The sequence below is a fragment of the Caretta caretta genome, chromosome 7 (assembly GCF_965140235.1).
Source record: "Caretta caretta isolate rCarCar2 chromosome 7, rCarCar1.hap1, whole genome shotgun sequence".
Lineage (NCBI taxonomy): Eukaryota > Metazoa > Chordata > Testudines > Cheloniidae > Caretta > Caretta caretta.
Window position 1 is genome coordinate 20,643,014 of NC_134212.1, and position 20,887 is coordinate 20,663,900.

General features: G+C 40.6%; 1 protein-coding gene across 5 annotated transcripts in view; it reads right to left on the reverse strand.

Moving 5' to 3' along the window:
* Positions 1-20,887, reverse strand: part of SLC6A6 (solute carrier family 6 member 6) — a 74,511-nt gene continuing 53,624 nt past the window's right edge. For all 5 annotated transcript variants that reach the window (XM_048859045.2, XM_048859041.2, XM_048859043.2 and 2 more), the window contains 6 exons: positions 18,884-18,996; positions 15,646-15,783; positions 12,876-12,978; positions 11,667-11,767; positions 9,048-9,218; positions 1-6,779 (listed from right to left, as the gene is read on the reverse strand). In XM_048859045.2, coding sequence (XP_048715002.1) covers positions 6,639-6,779; positions 9,048-9,218; positions 11,667-11,767; positions 12,876-12,978; positions 15,646-15,783; positions 18,884-18,996 — 767 coding nt within the window. In that variant the 3' untranslated portion in view covers positions 1-6,638. The remainder of the gene's footprint in view (positions 6,780-9,047; positions 9,219-11,666; positions 11,768-12,875; positions 12,979-15,645; positions 15,784-18,883; positions 18,997-20,887) is intronic.

A 20,887-nucleotide genomic window follows, 5' to 3' on the forward strand; every position in this document is an offset into this window, starting at 1 on the left:
TTTAATTTATAAAGGAAAAATTTATTTTCTGTTATAAGGTGATTACAAACTCCATCTAAAAAAGCAAAGATGACTTAAAAATATCAATATACATTTTTATCTAAAAATCAAAACAGATACTGCAAAATACAAACATTTACTGTATACACAAAGGCTAGTTTTAAGGATTGAATTACACTCCAGGATCTTATTCAAATACAAACAGTCCTGCTCAGAACAAAACCAGAATTTTTTTTAAAAATTGTTAAAGTTTTTAAAAAGGTCAGGTGACTTCAACATCGTCACTCTTCCACGTGCTACTTATCACATACTGTAGTTACAGTTATTAGGAAATTAAATAAAAAACAAAAATCACCACCACCACTGTTTTTAGCTAAATACATCAAACAAGATGGACCACTGCTTACTATCTGAAGTCCCTGGAGACCTATCAGGTAACAATCACAACATCACACTGAAAAAAAACTCCGAGCAAAACAATGAGCATTTCAGAGCAGTACTTCAATTAATCGAATGCTAAGAGAACATCCTTGAGTTCTTCGACAAGAGCAAATGATGGACCCACCTCAATCTGTCCCACAACATTCAGCCTCCCAACACCTTTTCAACACTGGTGTTCTGCCACTTTGTCTATTGTAAAAACCTTTTCACACCTCAGCTGCAGAAGATTTACAGACAACAAGTGCCAGGCTAAAGAAATCCAGTTTCTTTTCCTAGTTCTCCTGTACCCTCTGATTGGGCCTAAAATTCTAATTTTAATGGGGAAAAAATGGAAGGCTAAATTAACAAAAGTTTTGTGACTCCCTCCCCCCTGCACACACATTTTTCAACCTGCCTTCACAGACTTTGATCCTTGCTTGATTCCAGGTTTAAAACCAACTCTAAAGCTATATTTTGGTTAAGCTTTTTCATATCTTGTTTTAGCTTTTGATTAGAAATCATTGAAAAATGCCACCTGGGTTTTATTTGATGTTTTTATGGAAATTTTGAAGAATTTTTTTTCAAAATTTCCACTTTTTTTTAAAAAGGGGGGGGGGGGCACTGAAAATGTTTTGACATTGTTTGCCTTTGGAAAAACTAGCACTCTTTGAATGAAACATTTTCCATTTGGCAGGGGGGATTTCCTTTTAAAAAAAAAAATTGGACCAGCTGTAGTCGTGGTTGGGCACTGTCTTGGGCAAAATTTCTGCTGAAATTAAATTGTCCATTGAAATCAGTGAGCTTTTTAACCTGACCAAGGCATGCAGGATCAAGGTCTTATTTTATGCACTCAGCTTGTTTTCTTATGTTCTGTGTCCACAGATGCTTGAGTCGTGTTTATCTTTGTAGCTAGGGATTTGATCTGATGCTTTGATGTCCTCCTTAGAGTAGCTCAGAATAAACTAAAGAGTAATATATCACAAAGCTGTAAACCCAACGTGTCCTATTTAACATTAATTCCTCTGTAAACAAATTAGTACAATTAGGAGCGTGTTCATCCTAGATTAAAAATGAATAAATATAACAGATTAAAGGTTGTGTCCTAGTAGTTCCTGAACGCTTCTCAGCTGAGAGTTAATAATAACCTTTAATTCTAAATACAAGGCTTTGGCATCTAACTCTGGAAGAAATGGGCCCAAGCTGTGACCTTCAGATCCATATCTGAACTCTCTTTGGGGGTATTTTGGACCTGGGATTTCAGTTCAGCCTATGACAGAGGCAGCCATGAATTTTAACCTACGTTCCCCAAAGTTCAGGGTGGTTGGTTCTGAGCTTTTATTTCACCCCATCCCTAGTTAAGAAGAGGTGATCTTGGCTCCTTGAGGTTTAGGCTTCTCGCCTATGAATACTGGCTAACCTGTCCCACCCTACTTCAGTGCACTCTTGTCAATCATCAAACAAGGTGGGGTGGCATTGTTGCTGCAGTGCACTCAAAAGAGCTTTTTCTTTGCACACTTTTCTTTGCCAGCAATACCTGATCAGATCATTTCCCAAGAATGCTGTAAATACTTTGAAGACTGGACATAGCAGCACCTCCCCTAAGGCTGTTTTTAATTGTGGTGGGGGTCTCATTTGAGATGTGAATTGAAAACAGTTGTTTGCTACAGGGAGTGTGCCAAATGCACTGAATTTCCTTGGTGTTAGGTGATGGCCAACTTTCTTCCCAGTGCACTTGAAACACTTTAGTAGTCTGTGCCCTCCACTCAATACACCTCTTATTTAACCCTTTATTTACACTGTCTCCCTACCTGACCCACAGCGACCACAAGCCATGGCTTCATAACCAGTCATTCCAGGTGTTCAGTCCCTCTCCCACTGAAGACAAACGGCGGTTAAGCTATTGTTATCAGTGGGTACAGGATTTGAACACACTTATGACAAAGACATTACCAAATTGTCAATTCTGCTCAACAACGTACTACTGACTGCTGGGCATTTCACCCTTCTTCAGATCTAGAGCTATTTGGGACAGAGGCTGGGTAGCCATGTCCATCTGCAGGTGAGCAATTAGGGCACATACTACATTAAAAACAAGCCGGAGTTCTGATTAGCCACTGATCATGTGATTACAGTGACGATATAAAATTCTCTGCCGTTGTCTTGTTAAAACGATTAGAAGGCCGCACTTTTTTTTGCAAGTGCACCAGTGCAGCTCACGTTTGCTGAGCCACTTCCCGAACCCACATTCAAGAGCTGACCTTCCACTGCAGTTTGGATAGCAACATATGTTAAGGTGGTACACAGAACTACTGTCCTTTTTTATTTTTGTTTGCTGCATAGGAACTGACCCATATTGGTTTCCATATCTCAAACTTCAGTGAGAACATATGGAAGCTCATAGATCTGTTTGGACCAGAGTCACCAATAGACAGGTGAAAAGGAAAATTAATGAGAACCAAAACAAATTCTGTTCATGAAACCATGTTGTACCAATACAGTCTACTGGTTACGTTATCATACTTTGTGACTTTTAATGAGATCAGGTGAGTGACAGGTGGACTGCAAGAGTTTGGAAGGTTTGGTTTAGATAAGAATCATAAGTTTTGATTATCTGCACTGCTTTGGTCTGAAAATCTTATGAGCGAAAGATTTCCCCCATGAAATTTTCAGTACCTGATTTCAGTGAAGTTGGAAATATTGCCATTTCCAAACCCAGAAGAAACCACAAAGTACAAAGGTGCATGAAATGTAAAAAGAGGCCAATCTGGGGTATTTTCCCCTTAACTGAAATCAGTTCACCTATGATTAGTCATGATATTTAGTGCCTCCGCTGCAGGTAAAATAGGTCACACATTGCTACAAAGTAAATTAGAAAATTAGTTATCATTGCAACCATAAATACGTAGAAAATATGAACTTGAAAGAATCCTTTACCTTTTGTTTTAATTTAGCAGACTATAATGTTGAAATGCAAGTTTACCACCAGGTAAAATGTAGATAAAGCATTAGGAAACATTCTAAACTGTGAATAGGCTCGCTGGTGCTCAAAACCGTGGGATGGTGACCAGCATTGTTCTGGGTGACTGTTCAAGAGAAAGGATGATTTAATAGCTCTTCATGAATCCGGCCCTTTCTTGCGGTCAGGATGAATAGCACAGTCAGGGCCAGCGAACCTTACACCAGCAGAACTTCGGTGAGGTCATTGCATATGTGTGTGAGACACTTTCACTTGGAACATGGAAGCGACTGATTTGAATGGCACAGTTTGAGTCAAAATGGCGCTGGGCTCTCGTTCTTGTTTATTTGTAGTTTTAAAGGTGTAGTATTAACCCTCTGGTTCCTAATGCAAATCCACCCTCCACCATGTGTGAAGCATGAAATCTCAATCTCAACCTTCAAACTATTTTTCTAATTAGTGTCTCTCTCAGATGTACCCCTTCTAGAGTATGTGTGCACACACAAAATGTGAGTCTATAACAAAATATGTTACTGTAATTTACACTAACTGAAATGAGGAATTTAATTATGGGGTTGCTATTCTCACCTTAACTCATGCCATTGTGCCTATACACAAAGTATGACAAGATTTTGAGAAGGACAAAAGGCCTGATCCAAAGCCCACTGAGAATCCTTCCATTGACTGCAGCAGGCTTTGACTCAGGCCTTCTCCATTTCCACAAAGGCTGGAATACATAACATGTTTGACAGAGTTTTAGCTTTAATTTAGTTGCCTTTTGATAGCAAAAGGTTAAAACAATATTTAAAACAGGAATTGATTTTAATTGTTTTTTTTCTTCACTAAAGTTCTCAAAATCCAATTTTAATCACGTTGGCTTAGAAAATTCTTCTGTTGAGGTGGTCAAGACACCCCGAGTAGCTTCAGGGTGGCTTTTACCTTCAGCACGAGATGTGATAGTTGCCATAACAAATTATAAGTGTTTCATCTGCAACTCTCATAATACAGTAATTGGAAAAGAAAACAAAATTAATGTGGTGTTGGCTGTTTTTGTTGCTGGAATTCAGCCCCTCTGACTTAAAAACAGAGACGCAAATTATAAAGACTCTCCAACTATACAAGACACTTTTTTTTTTGGTCCCTTTCTTATTTCTAAATTGCCCCTTCCATTTTACATTAATACTAACACTACAAGTTTCTGCTGCAATGACCAGTTAGTGCCTGACCTGAAGGAAAGCTCTGTGTAGCGCAAAAGCTTATCTCCCTTCCCAACAGAAGTTGGTCCCACAAAAGATACTACCTTACTCAGCTTGTCTCTCTAATCTCCTGGGACCGACATGGCTGTAACAACACTGCATACAGTTAATGCATGGGACATCTTTTTTAAAATGACCCATGTAGGAATGTTAAGAACTGGATATGTTCCCATTTAAACTGCAAAAATCTACCCATGGACAAACTGAACTGGCAATAGTATAAGCAGGTACAGACTCGGCTGCTGAAGCTCCCCCCAGATCCCTTTGGCTAGCCTAACTGTGGTACTACAATTAGGATTATCTCCCAAGTACAGTACCCAAATGGAAAGGGCTGGATTTCTTTAGGGAGCCTCTTCTCAGCATGTATTGAAGTTTGTGAAACAAGATCTATCCAGATGTTTGAAATTCTTCACGGAGCAAATCTCGATTGAAATTCTTGACCTGGCCTATGTGATCAATTTACCTACAGCCATCCAGCTTTAAAAACTGTTTAGCAGCTTTCTACTGCATTAAATGCTTTCTTTTAAGTCTAAATTGGAATGGTATGTAATGTTTTTTAACCAAAGAAAAATTACATACTTACTTCTCTTAATTTACATAAAGCCCTAGTTTACAGTAGGTGGAATTCCCCCTTTTTTGTCCCTGATAAATGCATTACCCAAAAAACAAAATGGTGATAGTATGGTCCTCTGGGGCAAGACAGTCAGGAGACCTGAGTTCTAGCCCTACCTCTGCCACTGAGTTTCTGTAACCTTGGACAAGTCACTTTCCCTCCAGGGCCTGCTTTCCCAACTGCAACAACAATAGTAAAATAAATACACAGGGATACCACTTTGAGGTATATGGATGAACAGCGCATAGGGGTGTGCTAAGCATTGTTGTTCTCTTAATTTAATTACTATTATTAAAAATGTGCCTGCTGGAAATGCCTGGTGTACAATATATACCTAGGCTGCTTTGCTCCTGTGGTAATGAATAACATGCTGGGTGTTAAGCTTGGTGTGATCATTGTCCTCAATATATTTTTCTTTTGCTACCAAAGACCAGCAGTTTACAAAATACATATATATTTTAAATTCCATAAAACACGAATGCTGCCTCTCCATAATTCAGATCTTCACTATCACACAGGCTGCTCCTACCATTCTGTTCGTACAAAGTGCAAGTTTAAACCAGTAACATCTCAGCTAACCTACGGCATGCTGGAAAATTAATGGGTCTGTGCACAAAACTCCTTCCTCAGGCAAGATGTCTTCTGTAGGCAATAAGTAGTTTCTCTTCTACTGTGACTGGACTTTTTACATGCTGCTCAGGAGGGACAGGTGTCCTGATTGGGTATTTAATTCCTAACTGCATTGCCCACCCCCATACATTTCTCTCCTCCAGCTGACCATATATATATATATATATATATATATATATATTTATATTGACCATAGCAAAGGTAGCATCATGACTCAGAAATCGGTCATTCACCCTGCCTGAACCAGAGGACGAAAGCACTACACCTTTGAAAACCAATCCCTTGCAGCAACATCCACCTTTTGGCTTCTTTTTTTTTTTTTTTTTGCAATTCTCTCAACAGAGCTCACTCATGAGTTCTAGGGTTTGTTTACCCTGTTCCCAACCACACCAGCACCTAAAAAATGGCTTTCTGAGATTTGAATATATTGCTGGCAAGAAAATCAATTTCAAGTGATAAGATGTATAATATTCAGAGAGCTATTAACATGTGTTTAAAAACCCCAATGGTAGTAAATTCCTGTAATAGGTCTAGTCTGATATGAAAGCTGCCTCCTGTGCGAGGCTTCTGCTGTGATTACCTTACAAAATATGTAAAAAAAAAAGAAAAAGAGAGAGAGAAAAAACACCACAAAAACCAACTTTCTCTGTGAGAAATAAAAATAAATCCTAGTGCAAATATAAAGCTCTGTAAACCCGGTCCTATGAGAATCTATGGTTAGTAAATGGCAGTTAAAGCAGGTTTATCCTCTCACAGAGAGAGCTCACATCATAGTCTCCACAATGACATGAGTTGGCTTAATCAATCCACCATTAGGAGTTCCATTGGCGCAGAACGAGGTGGTGCTTTCTGTTTCTTTGGCCCACCGATTCATTTCCTTAGGGGCAGCCACTGCTTTTATTCTCTGAAAGGGGAAAGAGCAACAGCCAAGGGTTAGAAAAATGGCCACGTCGAGCCGAAGAGCAAGAGTCTAGAAAAGTGTGTTGTCATAAAACATAGTTCTCTTCAGACGCTCTTGAGCATCTTATGAAGGGCTTCATCTCGCAGCTGCTTATCCACAAGCATAGTGCTTACTACCACGAGCAGCTCCTGTGACTCTACCAATTAATCTGGCTCACTGTCAGGAAGTCCACTTTCATCTTTACCATTAAACCCAGGATCTGAATTAGGCTAGGTCATTAGTAAATACCCTACTAGCTCAGACCAGTAGTCCACTTAGTCCAAGAATGGCTGATATCAGATGCTAACCAACCTGCCCAATAGGGAGCTTTCTTCCTTATCCCCTTCAATTCATAGTTGATGTATGCTCTGAAGCATATGGATATATATCCCCCTAAAGCTATTTTTATCCTATCTAATGTAACTATCTCATTATCCATGTAAAAGTTCAGTCTATTTTTGAGCCCTTGGCCTCACTTAGAGAATGAAACCCAGTATCTTTAAGGACTGGAGATCAGAGAAAAAGCATGCTCGTAATTCAAGAAAAGTTGTGAAATTACCATCATTAGAGGTATTTGAGGCTAGACTTAGCCATCAGATATTCAGGGATGCTATAAGATTAATGGAAACTGTACTATTGCTATGTAGCATTGCGGCCTACAGGACCCAGAATATCCTTTCCAACCCTAATATTTTATTCAAGAAGGAGCACTAGGGCCTCACTGGATGGGAAGTCAGAGAGCCTGACTAAACACAAGTTGAATTTCAGTGCTATAGAGTCTCCTCCGATTCATGTGTTCTCTCTCATTGTATTGAAAACAATCCTGCCTTTAAACAGGGTAGTTCATTGGCAAGCTGAGACCTTTCTTCTAGTCTCAGTTCACAAAGAAGGAACTAGATGGCATTTGACAAGTGGTTACCTCCTAAGATGATCTTAAAAGGCAGCTTTGGCTACTTTTAGCCCTCTTTCTGAATAGATGGTGAGAATGCAGGCAGGAAAATAACACGCCCCAACAAAATGTCCTAGCCATCACTAAAAAGACCATTAAAACTTCGAGAACGCACACATTCAAGTGTATTACTATGCTCTGGGAAAAGCTACTTTCTTTACTGAAAAAAAGCACAGTTTGAAGAGAAGATGAAGAAATACTGTGAAGGGCGAATAGAAGAATGTATTTGACTTGTCTTTGAGGTGCACTAAGCATGTATCTGCCAGAGGCAGGACCAAGCTGTAAAGTTCAGATCTGAATCCAAGTTTCCCCAAAGTTTGGGAGCGTTTGGAGCCAGTGTTTCATTTGGGTCATTTTAGACCGTGAGAGGGAGAGAGAGAAGAGCCAAAAAGTTCAGAAGAGTTTTCCTAAAATTCGGGAATTAAGCTTTTGACTAGAGATAAGGTCAGGCATGGCCTTCACATGTGGTACTAAATATCCTCAAAATTACATGGGTTCTTTGGTGCAGATTTAGATTTGGCCTTCTCTCTAACTTTTCTATCTCTAATCTTATCTCTACTATTTTCCTACTGAACTGTGTGGTGAGCTCCCTTTGCCTTGCAAACTGAACTCTGGTGCACATAGGCATAGTTTAGTTTCTGTGTGAAACTAGACTAAAAAACAACTGTGCTCAGAGAGGGAACATTTTGTTGAACAAAAAGAACACAGCCATGGAAGGCACGTCATATCAGCTGATTTTTTTTTTTTTGAGGCCAGAAGGCTTAGGTTTTAATCTAGTTAGATAGGATTCATAATGTTTGCTGAAAGATGATCTGAAAAGTGATTATTTATATTGGTTAAACTGAGATGTTCAACTTTGCCCTACCAAGAGCCACAATGGCAGCTTTCCAAGGGTTGTGATTATTTTGCATAACATGGATCAGGCTGCAGCTGGCATAGAAGACAGCTTCATGTCACAGCATGCCATGCTTCATCTTTATCAAGATGGAGAAGGTGGAGGCTAGCATGCTGTGGTCTGTATTCTCCACTGGCAGCCCTTCCATATTAAAGACATGGACAAGTGTGGGCCATACTGTACCTCTCCAGTGTGGCTTGCTTTATCCACTGTATGTTAAAATAACTTTCCTGGAGCCAAATCAACAAAGCAGATACAAAGAGAGTGGCCCCCAACTGAAGCCACCGTTTACTCTTAAATGTTAAACTTTTCTCTCTCTGTGTCTCACACACACACACACACACACACGAAGTAAGCATCCACCCACCATTTGTGTGGTCATTCTTACCTCAATAAGTGAGCCATCCGACTTTACAATGCGGATGACCATGACCAATGGGATGCAGGTCATGGAGGAAAGGGCAAGAACCCATCCCAGGCCGATGGACCAGTCAGGGTATGTGTAAACTTTGTTGTAGGTCAGAGGTGTATACTTGACCAGAGAAAAGATAAAGCACGCCTGTGAGGGAAGGAAAACAAAACGAGAAGAAGGGTTATAGAACAGGTACTAGCATTGTGGATCCACTGCAGCTTACACACGATAGGGTATCACTGGGATCCAGAAAAGGAAGGCAGTAAAAGGCAGCACTGGCCAACTTTGCTAAGCATTTTAAACCATGGGAAAGACATTCTACACTGAAATTGTTACAAGAGAGCTTTATATGTGCATATTTATGTAAATAGCCAGTTAATAGATATGGTCCCAGAAGACAGCACTCAAACATGTAGCACAGTTCCTGCATTTTGTAGAACCAGTGACACTTGTGCATTGCAAATGGAGTTCTCTGTGCAGTTCTTTACCTCATCTCCTAACACTGAGCAACTTGTCCTCCAGCATAAAGATGCTTTATTTCAGTACTGGTTACTTTGCAAGGGAAAGATATGCTCTTCCCCCTTGCAAAATTAGGAAAACTACTTATTTCTGCTCTGCAACCAACACTAATAGGTTTTGTGCTACAGTCTGTATGCCAGGTTCTTGGATGCTCCTTAAATCAGACACTTAACAGTGAGGTAGATTGCCATAAGCCCAGTGAGTCAGGTCTGCACTGCATGGGCATCCATACAGCACTGGTTAACCTCCAGAGTCCTGTTCCATCGTGCAGTGATCTCAGTGTAAACCCAATGATGGATTATAAGGGGATACGCTTTTCTTTTGTTGTTCCAAAGTCCTAGTCAGGATATTATGACAGTACTCTTACAGTAAGTATCTCCTTACTCACTTACATAGTCACTCAGTAAGTATCTCCTGAACTCCCCTCATCTGTGTTCACTTTGAACAGTGAGCATGGTGTTAGCCAATACATATATGATAGGTGCCATACATATATGTTAGGTGTCAGAAAGACAGGGAGGGAGATCACTTGTCAAGACACTTACACTTAACACGCAAGCTCACTTGCTTTGACAGTAAGGAGGTTTTATACCGAACATGTGATTCTATTGTGTTGCATTAACATGCATCAGTGAGAAAGGAAATATTTTCTCTCTGTGTGTGTTTGCAAGAAAACAGGAAATATGAATATGAGGGGGACTTGATTTTCTCCAGCCACTGCCTTGCATATAAGAATTCTGCTGCATTGAGGCCATGCTACAGCTGTCCACCTCAAAGTGTCAACATTTACACACCACTGGCATAAAAACTTCCAACATCTTCATCAAGACTAGCTGACACTGCTCCACTATAGATTTAGAGGGGTTGGTATTACTGTCTATGCTTAAGATTGCTCAATACTTCCCAGTATAAGATCCTGTTTTCAGATGTTTTATAACTTTACCAAACTTTAACCATTTGGGCTGAAGTTTTCCATGCTGAGTGTCTGCCTAAAGTTGATTGATAGATATTGATTGATTGGAAAATTTCAGCCAAAATGGTTCAGTCACTTCTGAAGACAAGGCTAGGAAAAAATATATTGTTTTGCCCATTTTGAAAAATTCTTGAGATCTTTTCTTTGAAATGCTCTAATGCCCCCCATACTTTGGTGTAGGGACTTGGAATTTGGCAGGAGGATGGCCTTTGTTTCAGAGAGCGGACTTTTACCATCCCCAAGAAAATCTGCCCAAATTTGGCCAAGTTATAAATAAGCCTTTGAAAAAATCATAGTTAACACATGTTCAGCAGAGACTTTCTAGAGCTCAACACTAAAAGCTCCAACGATTCCATCTTCACTGACCATGCTCAAACCGCTCACAGGTCTTAGTGCTGACCAGACTGTGCATATACCATCCGCACAGGGTCAGGCACCGGAAATCAAAATAGGGAACCTATCTCTGCTCTCAGTGACAGCCCCCTGCTGGTCCTCAGACAATGTGGAGGAGGCAGCTGTCTAACTCTTATACAGATGGGACAAAGCTGGGGGGAAAAGTGGATTGACACAGGAAGCCTAGTGAGACTGGAAGTAAAGCAGGGAGAGGAACTGTAACTGGGAGATGGAGGAGGAGACTGGGACTTGGAGCTGAAGGGAGACTAGGACTGGCTGGGCTAGGAGCCAAGGACAGGGAGCTAGTTGGGGAGGAGGTGAGGCTAGGTGTGGCTGGGTGGGAAGGCTGGTACTGGGAATCAATGAGGGAAACAGGGTGGGGTAGGGTTGGGAGTCAGTTGGCTCAGGGAGAGCATTGAAACTGGACAAGGAGCTATGGGGAGGACTGAACGGACAAGGTAACCTTGCACAGGCAACCTTCATTCTGGCATTTCCTAACGTTTGAATGCCTGATTTTGCAGCGTAGCTTTTTGTGTTATATATAATACTAAATGAGAAATGGAGCATTTCCAAACTGCATGTACCTCTTTCAGTTTGGTACCTGCACACAGTGCCTTCTGGGAAGTTCCCCCTTACTGGACAAAAAACCAGGACAAAGGTTGGAAGAAGAAACATGTGCAAGATGAGAAACAGTGTGATTCTGTACTTACCACGCAAAGAAGTGGTGTGATTACAATCCAGCTCCATTTCATCCAGGGACCAGGTCTGTATCCAATCATATCTTCAATGGCATCGTAAATATTATCAGCGCCTGGAATACATAGTCACTTGGTGATTTGGTGAAGAAAAGAGCATTAACAGGAGCCTGGATATGAAAGCCACGTAGTATAGGACATCAGTAACCAACTGGTATTGCACTAATACAGCTGCACAGTTGGGGCTGAGAAGGAGCTGAAGAGGAAAAATAGTGGCTTGTTTTGAGTCTATGGGAGCTGTTTGTGTTTAGAGAGGAGTGTCTGTGGCTAAGTGCATCAGATGCACTGTTTATATTTTCATGGATGCTAATTTCCATAGTAAAGAGGAAAGGTTACATTAAAGGGCTGTGTACAATATTGTTCAACAAGCGTGATGTACAGGAATTTCAAAAAGGCCGTGCATGGTGGCACTGAAAGGTTGAGGGTAGTCTCTCTTCTCATACTGTTGCAGTAGAATACTGCATTAGTACAGCAGAATACTAACCCCAGAACTACAATGGAAGTTGGCAAAAGTTTTGCCTGAGAAAGGACTGAGTAACAACTGATATGGCCCATTTCAATCTAAATTTTACTGTGGTTCAATATGAAGTAAAAGAATAGTATTTATAGTTAATACTATACTATTAATAGTTCATGAAGAACTGTGGAAATGACCAGTCATAGCCAGTCAAAACGGCAACATAGATTATTGTCAGATTTAGGAAATCTGAATCACCTAAAAATAACCAGACATAATACATTTTCTGTAGGCTCTCTCTCATCTGTTTTCTATTTGGCTGGCTTGACCCATGTAGAGATGACAGTTTTAGAAGATAGGTCTTTGAGACACAATCAGAGCTTTTCACTATCGACCGAAAGTTCAGCTCTGGATGTTACATTTACACATGGGAATGCTTAATTGTGCATCTAACTACCAATGAGCACGCAAAAAACATTCATTTCTGTGTGAAAAAATTGGAGGCTGACTTGAGCCCAGCTGAAAATGTGGCCCTCAGAATGAAGAGCAAAATGACAATAATGGCAAAATAGCAGGTGCTTCCACAGACTAGTCAGGAATGGATGGTTCAGTCTGCTGAATGGTGTCTTGCTAGCTTTGACCAGCAAATAGGTAAAACTTATGGACTCATGATAAGATTCATGTTAGACCTAGGGATCCTTACTTACCATAAACCCAGGCTACAGCAACACATTCAAAGAATGCAACCCACAAAAGGCATACACCACTAGCTGCATAGTAGTCAAAGAGTTGAAACACATACATGCCACCCTGTAAAAGAGATACGCAAAAGGGTTAGGATCAGTCACTAAAACCCTGAGTGCTCTATACTCAATTCAAAATAAAATAGCCTTATGAACAGAAAACCATGCTGTACCAAATTCTTGACTGTTTATAAAAAGTAAAATTCTACCAAAATATCTTATTGCTTTTTAGCAAGTACAGATGTCAATCAACTATTAAAGGTTAGTACTTAGCATTAACCTCCCTAGAAAAGATGCTTGTTTATCACTGAAAGCACTTTAAAGCAGAAGCTTATTGATTAAAATTAAGCCACTTAGTATAACCGATTGAGACACTTAAGTCTTTCCTTCTTAAAGATATTTTTGTACGGGCATTTATAGAAACATATGAAAATAAATAATTGGTCTTTAACATAAACTCCTCTAATGAGACTAAAGTCATCTCACTAGGACAGGGGTGGGCAAACTTTTTGGCCTGATGGCCACATCTGGGTGGGAAAATTGCTTGCAGGGCCGGGGCAGGGGGTTGGGGTGCAGGGGCGGAGTGCGGGAGGGGGTGAGGTGTGCAGGAAGGGGCTCAGGGCAAGGGGTTGGGGCAGAGGAAGGGTGCAGGTTGTATGAGGGGGCTCAGGTCAGGGGGTTGAGGTGCAGGAGGGGTGCGGGATGCAATAGGGGGGTACCTCCCCCAAAGCTCCCATTGGCCGCGGTAACCCATTCCTGGCCAATGGGAGCTTTGGGAGTGGTACCCACAGGCAAGAGCAGCGTGCGGAGTTCTCTGCCCTCCCACCTGCCACCCCCAGGAGCTGCAGGGACATGGTGTGGCCGCTTCCCGGAGCGGTGTGGTGCCACGGGGGTAGCAATCCCGCGGGCCAGATCCAAAGCCCTGAGGGGCCGGATCCAGCCCGAGGGCCGAGTTTGCCCACCTCTGCACTAGGAGATATTCCATTTATGAGTCTAATGGAAAGATATTTTCTCAGCATGACCCCTCTCTCTCTCTCTCTCTCTATTACTTTTAAATATTACACAGATCTGTCCAGTTTCATTGCCACATATTGCTCTAAATGTGCTGAATTGTAGTTCTATATGGATGTAATTTTCTTCACTCCTTATGTTAGTTTCACATTAACATTTCTGGACAAATTGTCAGTGTATTCGAAATGTCAGTTATGGACATTATTTTAATTCTTACAGAGATCCCTCAGATTTTGTTTTAAGTCTGATCTTCAAAAGAAGGCTTTTGTTATTTCTAAGATAAATATCACAATAGTGCACTTATTGGAATAGATTCTAGGCTTGCTTATACCAAATTAAATCCAGAGTAACTTCACTGATTCAAATGTCTATAACCAAAATCAGAACCTACTTCACTGAATGGACTAGATGGAAGCTGTACACCCCAACACATCATGCTAGATTTGAGTTTAACAATCTCAACTTGTTTTACAATATGCATTGAAGAGTCCTACCACCCTTTTGATAATTTGGGGCCAGATTTCTGGCATTTTTACTCATGTTGTATAGTACCTTAGACACCACGATTGAAATTACTGAGTTTCCTTGTGGAGGAAGTTGAGCAATGGTATCGGAATCTGCCCCACAGTAAAAATAATATTTTACACTAATAAGAAATACTTCATTTTAAAAGATCTTAAAGTACTACAAACTTGACTCAAATTTTCACTTGGGCACACACAATAATGTGCATGTACTTTGCAGAGATCTGATTTAGATACACAAATCCCACAACTGAAGTGCAGCTGTGGTGAAAGTCAGGAGCTACTAGTCAACAGTTTAGGTCAAGAGGGAATTTGGCTAGGGACAACGTAGTTACTCAGCCAAATTGCTACTTCATCAAAGAGAAATATACAGCATAATAAACAAATTTCGCTAGAGCAGATGAGTGAATTTATCTGGAGTTATTAGGATTATATATATGTTTTAAAAGTTTCAGAATCAGAAATGAGATGCAAAGCTCTTTAAAGTAATCTTTGGTTTAAGCCCCTTTCTGTCATTCTCGTTGCATTATGAAAGGGGTGATTAATTTTCAAGCTTTTGTTTTGAAAAGATTTTCATTCCCAAAGTCTTTAGCTGTTCTTCTGCACCTATCTGATTAGGAAGCAGATGTAAACTAGGTTATACGGGAATGACAGTCAGATTTTCCATCTTTTTATTTTTTTTACGTTCAGACTAGGTATGTCATATTGCTGAGTAGATGCTTCTGAAAATTCCAAGTGCTTTATTTTTTGGCTTGCAATGAGGCATTATTAGCTAGTGCAGTGGTTCTATACTGTGACCCCATTTTATAACAGAAAAAAGGTTTGGGACCCTCTTCCTATGTAGCCATAAAGAAAGGAAGGGTAGCCATATATCCATGTAACTGTTCATGACATCCCCTCTCCACTAGTTGAGAACTAATGGATTGGGTGTCAGAAGTCCTGGGTTCTATGTCACTTCCCTGTGCCTCTGTTTCCCCATCTGTAGAATGGGCATAAAGATATCTACCTCCCTTTCAAAGCACTTTGACATCTAGGGATCAAAAGGGCTATGTAGGAGCTAAGTGGTGGTGTTCTTCTAAGCGGTTTGCTTTATGCCATCTGATTCACAATGTCAATGAGGATACATGCTGATAGTAAAATAAATAAATAAATATATTAAATTAAATTAAATAAAGCACGCCTTCATCAGCATTACTTACTTCAGTCACCATAGTTAGTCCCAGAAGATAGCTAAGGAAACACACTATAGCAATGAAGATTTCCCGTCGGTAACCCTTCCTTAGGAAGGATGGGTACAGATCAACTAGTGACGTGATCTGTCCTTCAACTTCAACAAACTAAAGGGGGAAAAAAACAAACTGAAATATACACAGTATACATTTCATTCTCTTTTGTCTTAATTAAACACCCCCTAGGAGCTCTGTATTTACACATTAAGTTGGTTTTCTTATAAACATAAGCTAGAAGGCTAAAGGAAATGAATGTGATGAGAGGAAAATGCTCATGTGGCTTTTATGTTGTAGATGTTTCTGATGAACAAAAAGTGCATGTGAGAAAAGAGGTAGAGAAAAATAATCGAAAAGCTAAACCTCCTGAACTGAGGCAGCATCTCTCAATCTTTGTCTTCATTTGATGTGCTGGTGAAATTTATATACACTGCATAGTTAAAGTACATAATTAGGGACAAATTCTGTTTTCAGTTATACTGGTGAAAATTCATTCAATAAAATACAGCCCTGCAAATCTTTTTTCTCTCCACAAAACCCCACTTCCCCAGTTTGTTTGTTTGTTTGTTTCATCCACCTATTACATCTTGTCATAAACTTAGACCCCACTCCTGCAAAAATTTGTGCATATACTTTACACACTGTAAATAGACCAATTATTCAGTAACAGTACAGGGTAAGGTTAAGATTCTGTCACTGGTATTTTTAGTAAAAGTCAGGGAAAGGCCACGGTCAATAAACAAAAATTCACAGAAGCCTGCGACATGACTTTTACTAAAAATACCCTGAGGTGGGAGTGGATAAACAGAGCAACTGCTCCAGCCCTGCTACTGCTCCTGCGGCAGGAGCTGACCACTGCTGTACCAGCCACAGGGGCTGACCCAATCCTGGGCGCTGCTCTGGCAGGCAGGGGACTGCTCTCGGGCAGCGGGCTGCTGGTGAGCTGTTTGACAGCCCCAGGGCTGACCTTGGCTGCTGTACAAATATAATACTTAGCCCTCCTTGAGTGCAGGGGATTGGACTCGAAGACCTCTTGCAGTTCCTTCCAGTCCTACAGTTCTGATTCTTTACATATGTTTTTACATCTCCTAGCATAATAGGGCCATCTGGTTTGTGACTGAGACCCTTAGGTGCTTCTTTAATAGCTGTAACAATACAGCCACTTTACAGAGGGTAGGTAAAATATTCTCAGTTGCAACATAAACCAAAGTCCTGAGCAGATCAGCTAATATCTTACTGTGTCTAATTCAGCATCTTAGAATAGTTTTTATTTTTTAAAAATTATCTGTATGTCCTTGCAACTGAAAAAATGAATGTAAGACAAATATAACTAGAGTTGTCCAAATAAAACAAAACCAGACTTGGGGAAAGGGCTCTAATTTATTGACAGCCAGAAGAACTTCATGACCTGCATCTGACGAAGTGGGTATTCACCCATGCAAGCTTATGCTCCAATATGTCTGTTAGTCTATAAGGTGCCACAGGACTCTTTGCCACTTTTACAGATCCAAACTAACACAGCACAGCTACCCACCTGATACTTCATGTATGGGAAAATGGACCATTTAATGGTGCACAAACAAATCTAATAGAAAGAAAGAAATCAAGACAGCCAAAATCTGCTCTCATATCTGGCACAATCCAAAGCCCACTGAAGACAGCAGGAGCCCTTCCGTTGACTTCCATGAGCTTTGGATCAGGCCCTTATAACGGTGACTTCATTGAGCTGCATTGATGTAACTGAGAGCAGTTTGGCCCTACTGAGTTGTCAATAAGTAAATGGTTCATCCCACAGTCAGTGACATCTCGCAGTGAGTTCATGAAGTAGCAATATTCTGGTGTATATAAATCATCCTATCCTTTGCATTAATATACTTACTATGTCCAGAAACTTCCTTTAAACACATTGTACTCTGTACCCTTCATTAATATGGGATAGCAGCTATATTACTGGACCATCTAGCCATCTAGTGGTTAATACTGAACGCTTGGTTGAACTCCTATTTGAAAGTCTTATGTAAAACTGTTTTTCTTTTTACATGTAACCCTTCCCATTGGTTGGATTTGATCTTAAGATGCTCTGGCATTCCAAAATCCTGCTTGACTGCACTCCAAAAAGGGGGAGTGGAGGAAGAGGAAATTAAGCGCTCCAATTAGTTTCAATTATTCTACACAGTGAGGAGCTATTTAAAATTACTAGACAGCTTAAAATTTGTATAAGCACTTAGTTGTAGAACCACAGCACTGGACATTGTAACATTCAGTGTGGAAGGGACTGAAAGTCACTTAGTAGAGTTCAAAGATTAAGCGGTAAAGAGCAATTTAGAACACATGCCACACTTTACAAATTGGAGCGATTAAGCTGGTAACAACCGGGAAAAAAACCACTTATGAATCTCTCCTCATATAAGCGAGGATTTGAGTTCAATAAACATGTTGCCTTTGTTGAGTGAATTTTATAACGTTAGCGGAGTACAAAGAGTTGCCTGTTGCTCTGAAACCTTGGGCAAACTCAGTTTATAGTTACTGTGTAATCCTTGGTTGCCTCTGTTTACTTGTGACTATCTAGAAATGATTAACAGATTCCTTTGTGGTATTTATGCTGCTATTTCTGTGAAAAAAACTCCTCTTTGAAAAGCACTACACTACAACAAACTAGGTACCTTGTAGTTCACACCAGCAGTGTCCACAAGGAGCAGTTACACCACAACGTTTTGGTGCGCTCTGCAATTCACTCCCGCATAGTCCACAAGCCCTACTGGGCTCAGAAACCTCCGTGCCAATTGATTTCAATGGCACCCCGCCCCTTGCAGGCACAGGCCCTAGCTCTTCCTTACCTTTGTGATGAGTCTCTCTCCTTCACCAGACTCAGATAATGTTGCACACCAACCACAAATGGTGGTGTGTTGTGGGGCAGCATTTGGGCCAGGGTGCATTGCTCTACCCCTTGGACTCCCCCGGGTCCCGACAACAAAACCTTAATGCACAAGATCATGCTGATCCTGCCATCACTAACTTATTCATTGTCTCTACGTATGGACCAAAGCAGCTTCTCCATTCAGACGCATGGGTTCGCAGCACAGGCACTTCATTTAAGCATCCTCATTGGTATTTTATTATTATTTTTAATTGCCCCATTTATAATGGGGTTGCCATTGTTGGCATCATGGTGACAAATAAGACATATATGTCCATTACCATGATTACTAACCTGGCTATCCAGTCCAAGCAACAGAAGCATAACAAAGAAAAGGATAGCCCAAACGGTAGGCACCGGCATCATGGACACAGCTTTTGGGTAGGCAATGAAGGCCAGACCTGGACCTAGAGGAAGAGAAAGAGAAAATAGGAAGGGGGGAAAGGGAATGGAGATAGTAAGTACTCCGCTTGTGCCTAGAGGTAGCTACACACCAATGCAGGGATGCCTGGTTCCTTTCAGATAAACCCAAACCCAGCTGGAAATACCAGAAGTGAAATTGTTTGGATCTTTCATCTGACAAAGAAGCACGCATGACTACAGCAGAAGCCCCAAGCAAACCCAAAGGCCATCGCTAACCGACCACCAGTTTTAACATCTGTCTCAAACATGCCAGTAATGGATCACTTCCTGCACCAGCCATTCAGGAGGTGTAACAGGAATGAAGGGAACTGCCCCAGTAGAATGAAGGAATCCTGTTTCTAGCACACATGATCTCTATTTGAGTGGAGGGGGTGGACAAGAGGGAATCTGCTCCAAATATTCTCCTGAAGCTTCAATGCTGCAGCCAACTCAACCTATCTTTCTGAAAACACAACTCTCTCATGCACCTTCCTTCCAGGTTTTGGTTTACACTCCAATAGCCAAGCTCCTTAGCTGCGATGAACTACCACTGAAATCAATAGCGCTGCCCCTATTTACACCAGCTGTGGATCTGGACCTATGAGTTCTCAAATGTGTTCCCTGCTGTTTGGAAATTATACTAATAACGATGATACTACTAACACGCCGCCTTAGTCAGATTCTCCTATATCACTAGGCTTCCTAAGTCGTGCCATAACAAATCTGGGTACTGCCAACAATCATGCACAACCACTAGACCAACTACACATGCTGTACACACCCACAGACCAGGGACTAAAACCTTGGTCCTTCTGCTCCAAAATCACAGGCTTCTAAAACTTAAGCTAAAGGAGCTTCCCCCATAGCTAGCAGTAACAGAATGTGCCTTATCTTCTCTGTGGCTCAGCTAAAGGGCTCACTCTCACACAGAGCACCGGCGCACTGCACTTCTATGTTGTTTTTCACAGAAGTTCTCATCTGGTGTCACACAGGTTTCAAGTAACACTTAGTTATACATCATGAGAACTTTTGTAAAGTGAGTATGCCATCTCTGATTGGGCAACAGGGGCAGAAAGAATCTGAAATTTGCTACTGGTTTAAAAGTGATCTTGTAATTTTTACAGAGTGGGGAAATCTTGCAAGGACAGATTTACATGCACATTAAAATCTGGAGGGGTTTTTTTTTTGTTTCAAAAGAAGGTGGATTGGAGTGTTGACATCTTCCAGGTTTGGTGAGAAGATTCAAATTAAACTTGTTTTTCAGTAGGGAACATTAAAGTCCGGTAAATCACAGGAGCAGAATTCTCTTGTTTAATCTGCATGGAGAATCGCTACTGATGCTCTTCCTAACTCCCACTTTTCCTTTCCAACAAGAAAGATGGAGAAAGGAGCAAGGGAAAGAAAATATGAGAGCAGGAGGAGACATTTTTAAATTAAAAGAAAAATTTAAGTAATTTAAATAGAAATAAATACAAATTAGCCAGCAATTGATTGATTAATTTTATTTCATTAATTTTTAAAAAGAAACATGTCTGTGGTTTTATGTGACAGAAAGCGCGCACACACAAAATTGGCTGAGTAGCTAAAATTTCTGGGGTTCTGCGTTTCCCTCAATCTCTGGACATCATGTCTTCTCTCAGTAAAAACTGAATTCCCAGCTAGAACTGCTATTAGATTGCATTTGTAGCCAGTCTGCGCAAATGATGAGACAGATGTAAAACTGCTGTTGCTCTCTAAAACTCACTTAAAATGTGTGTGTATGTTAATTTCTGATGACAAGTGCTCTATGCTCTGTGTGTATTTTTCTGTGAAAGCAAATGTTGAACTATAAAGAGAAAAGTCCATGTAAAATAACATAACATTTCTGGCATCCTTTCAGTTTACTGTAAATCATTG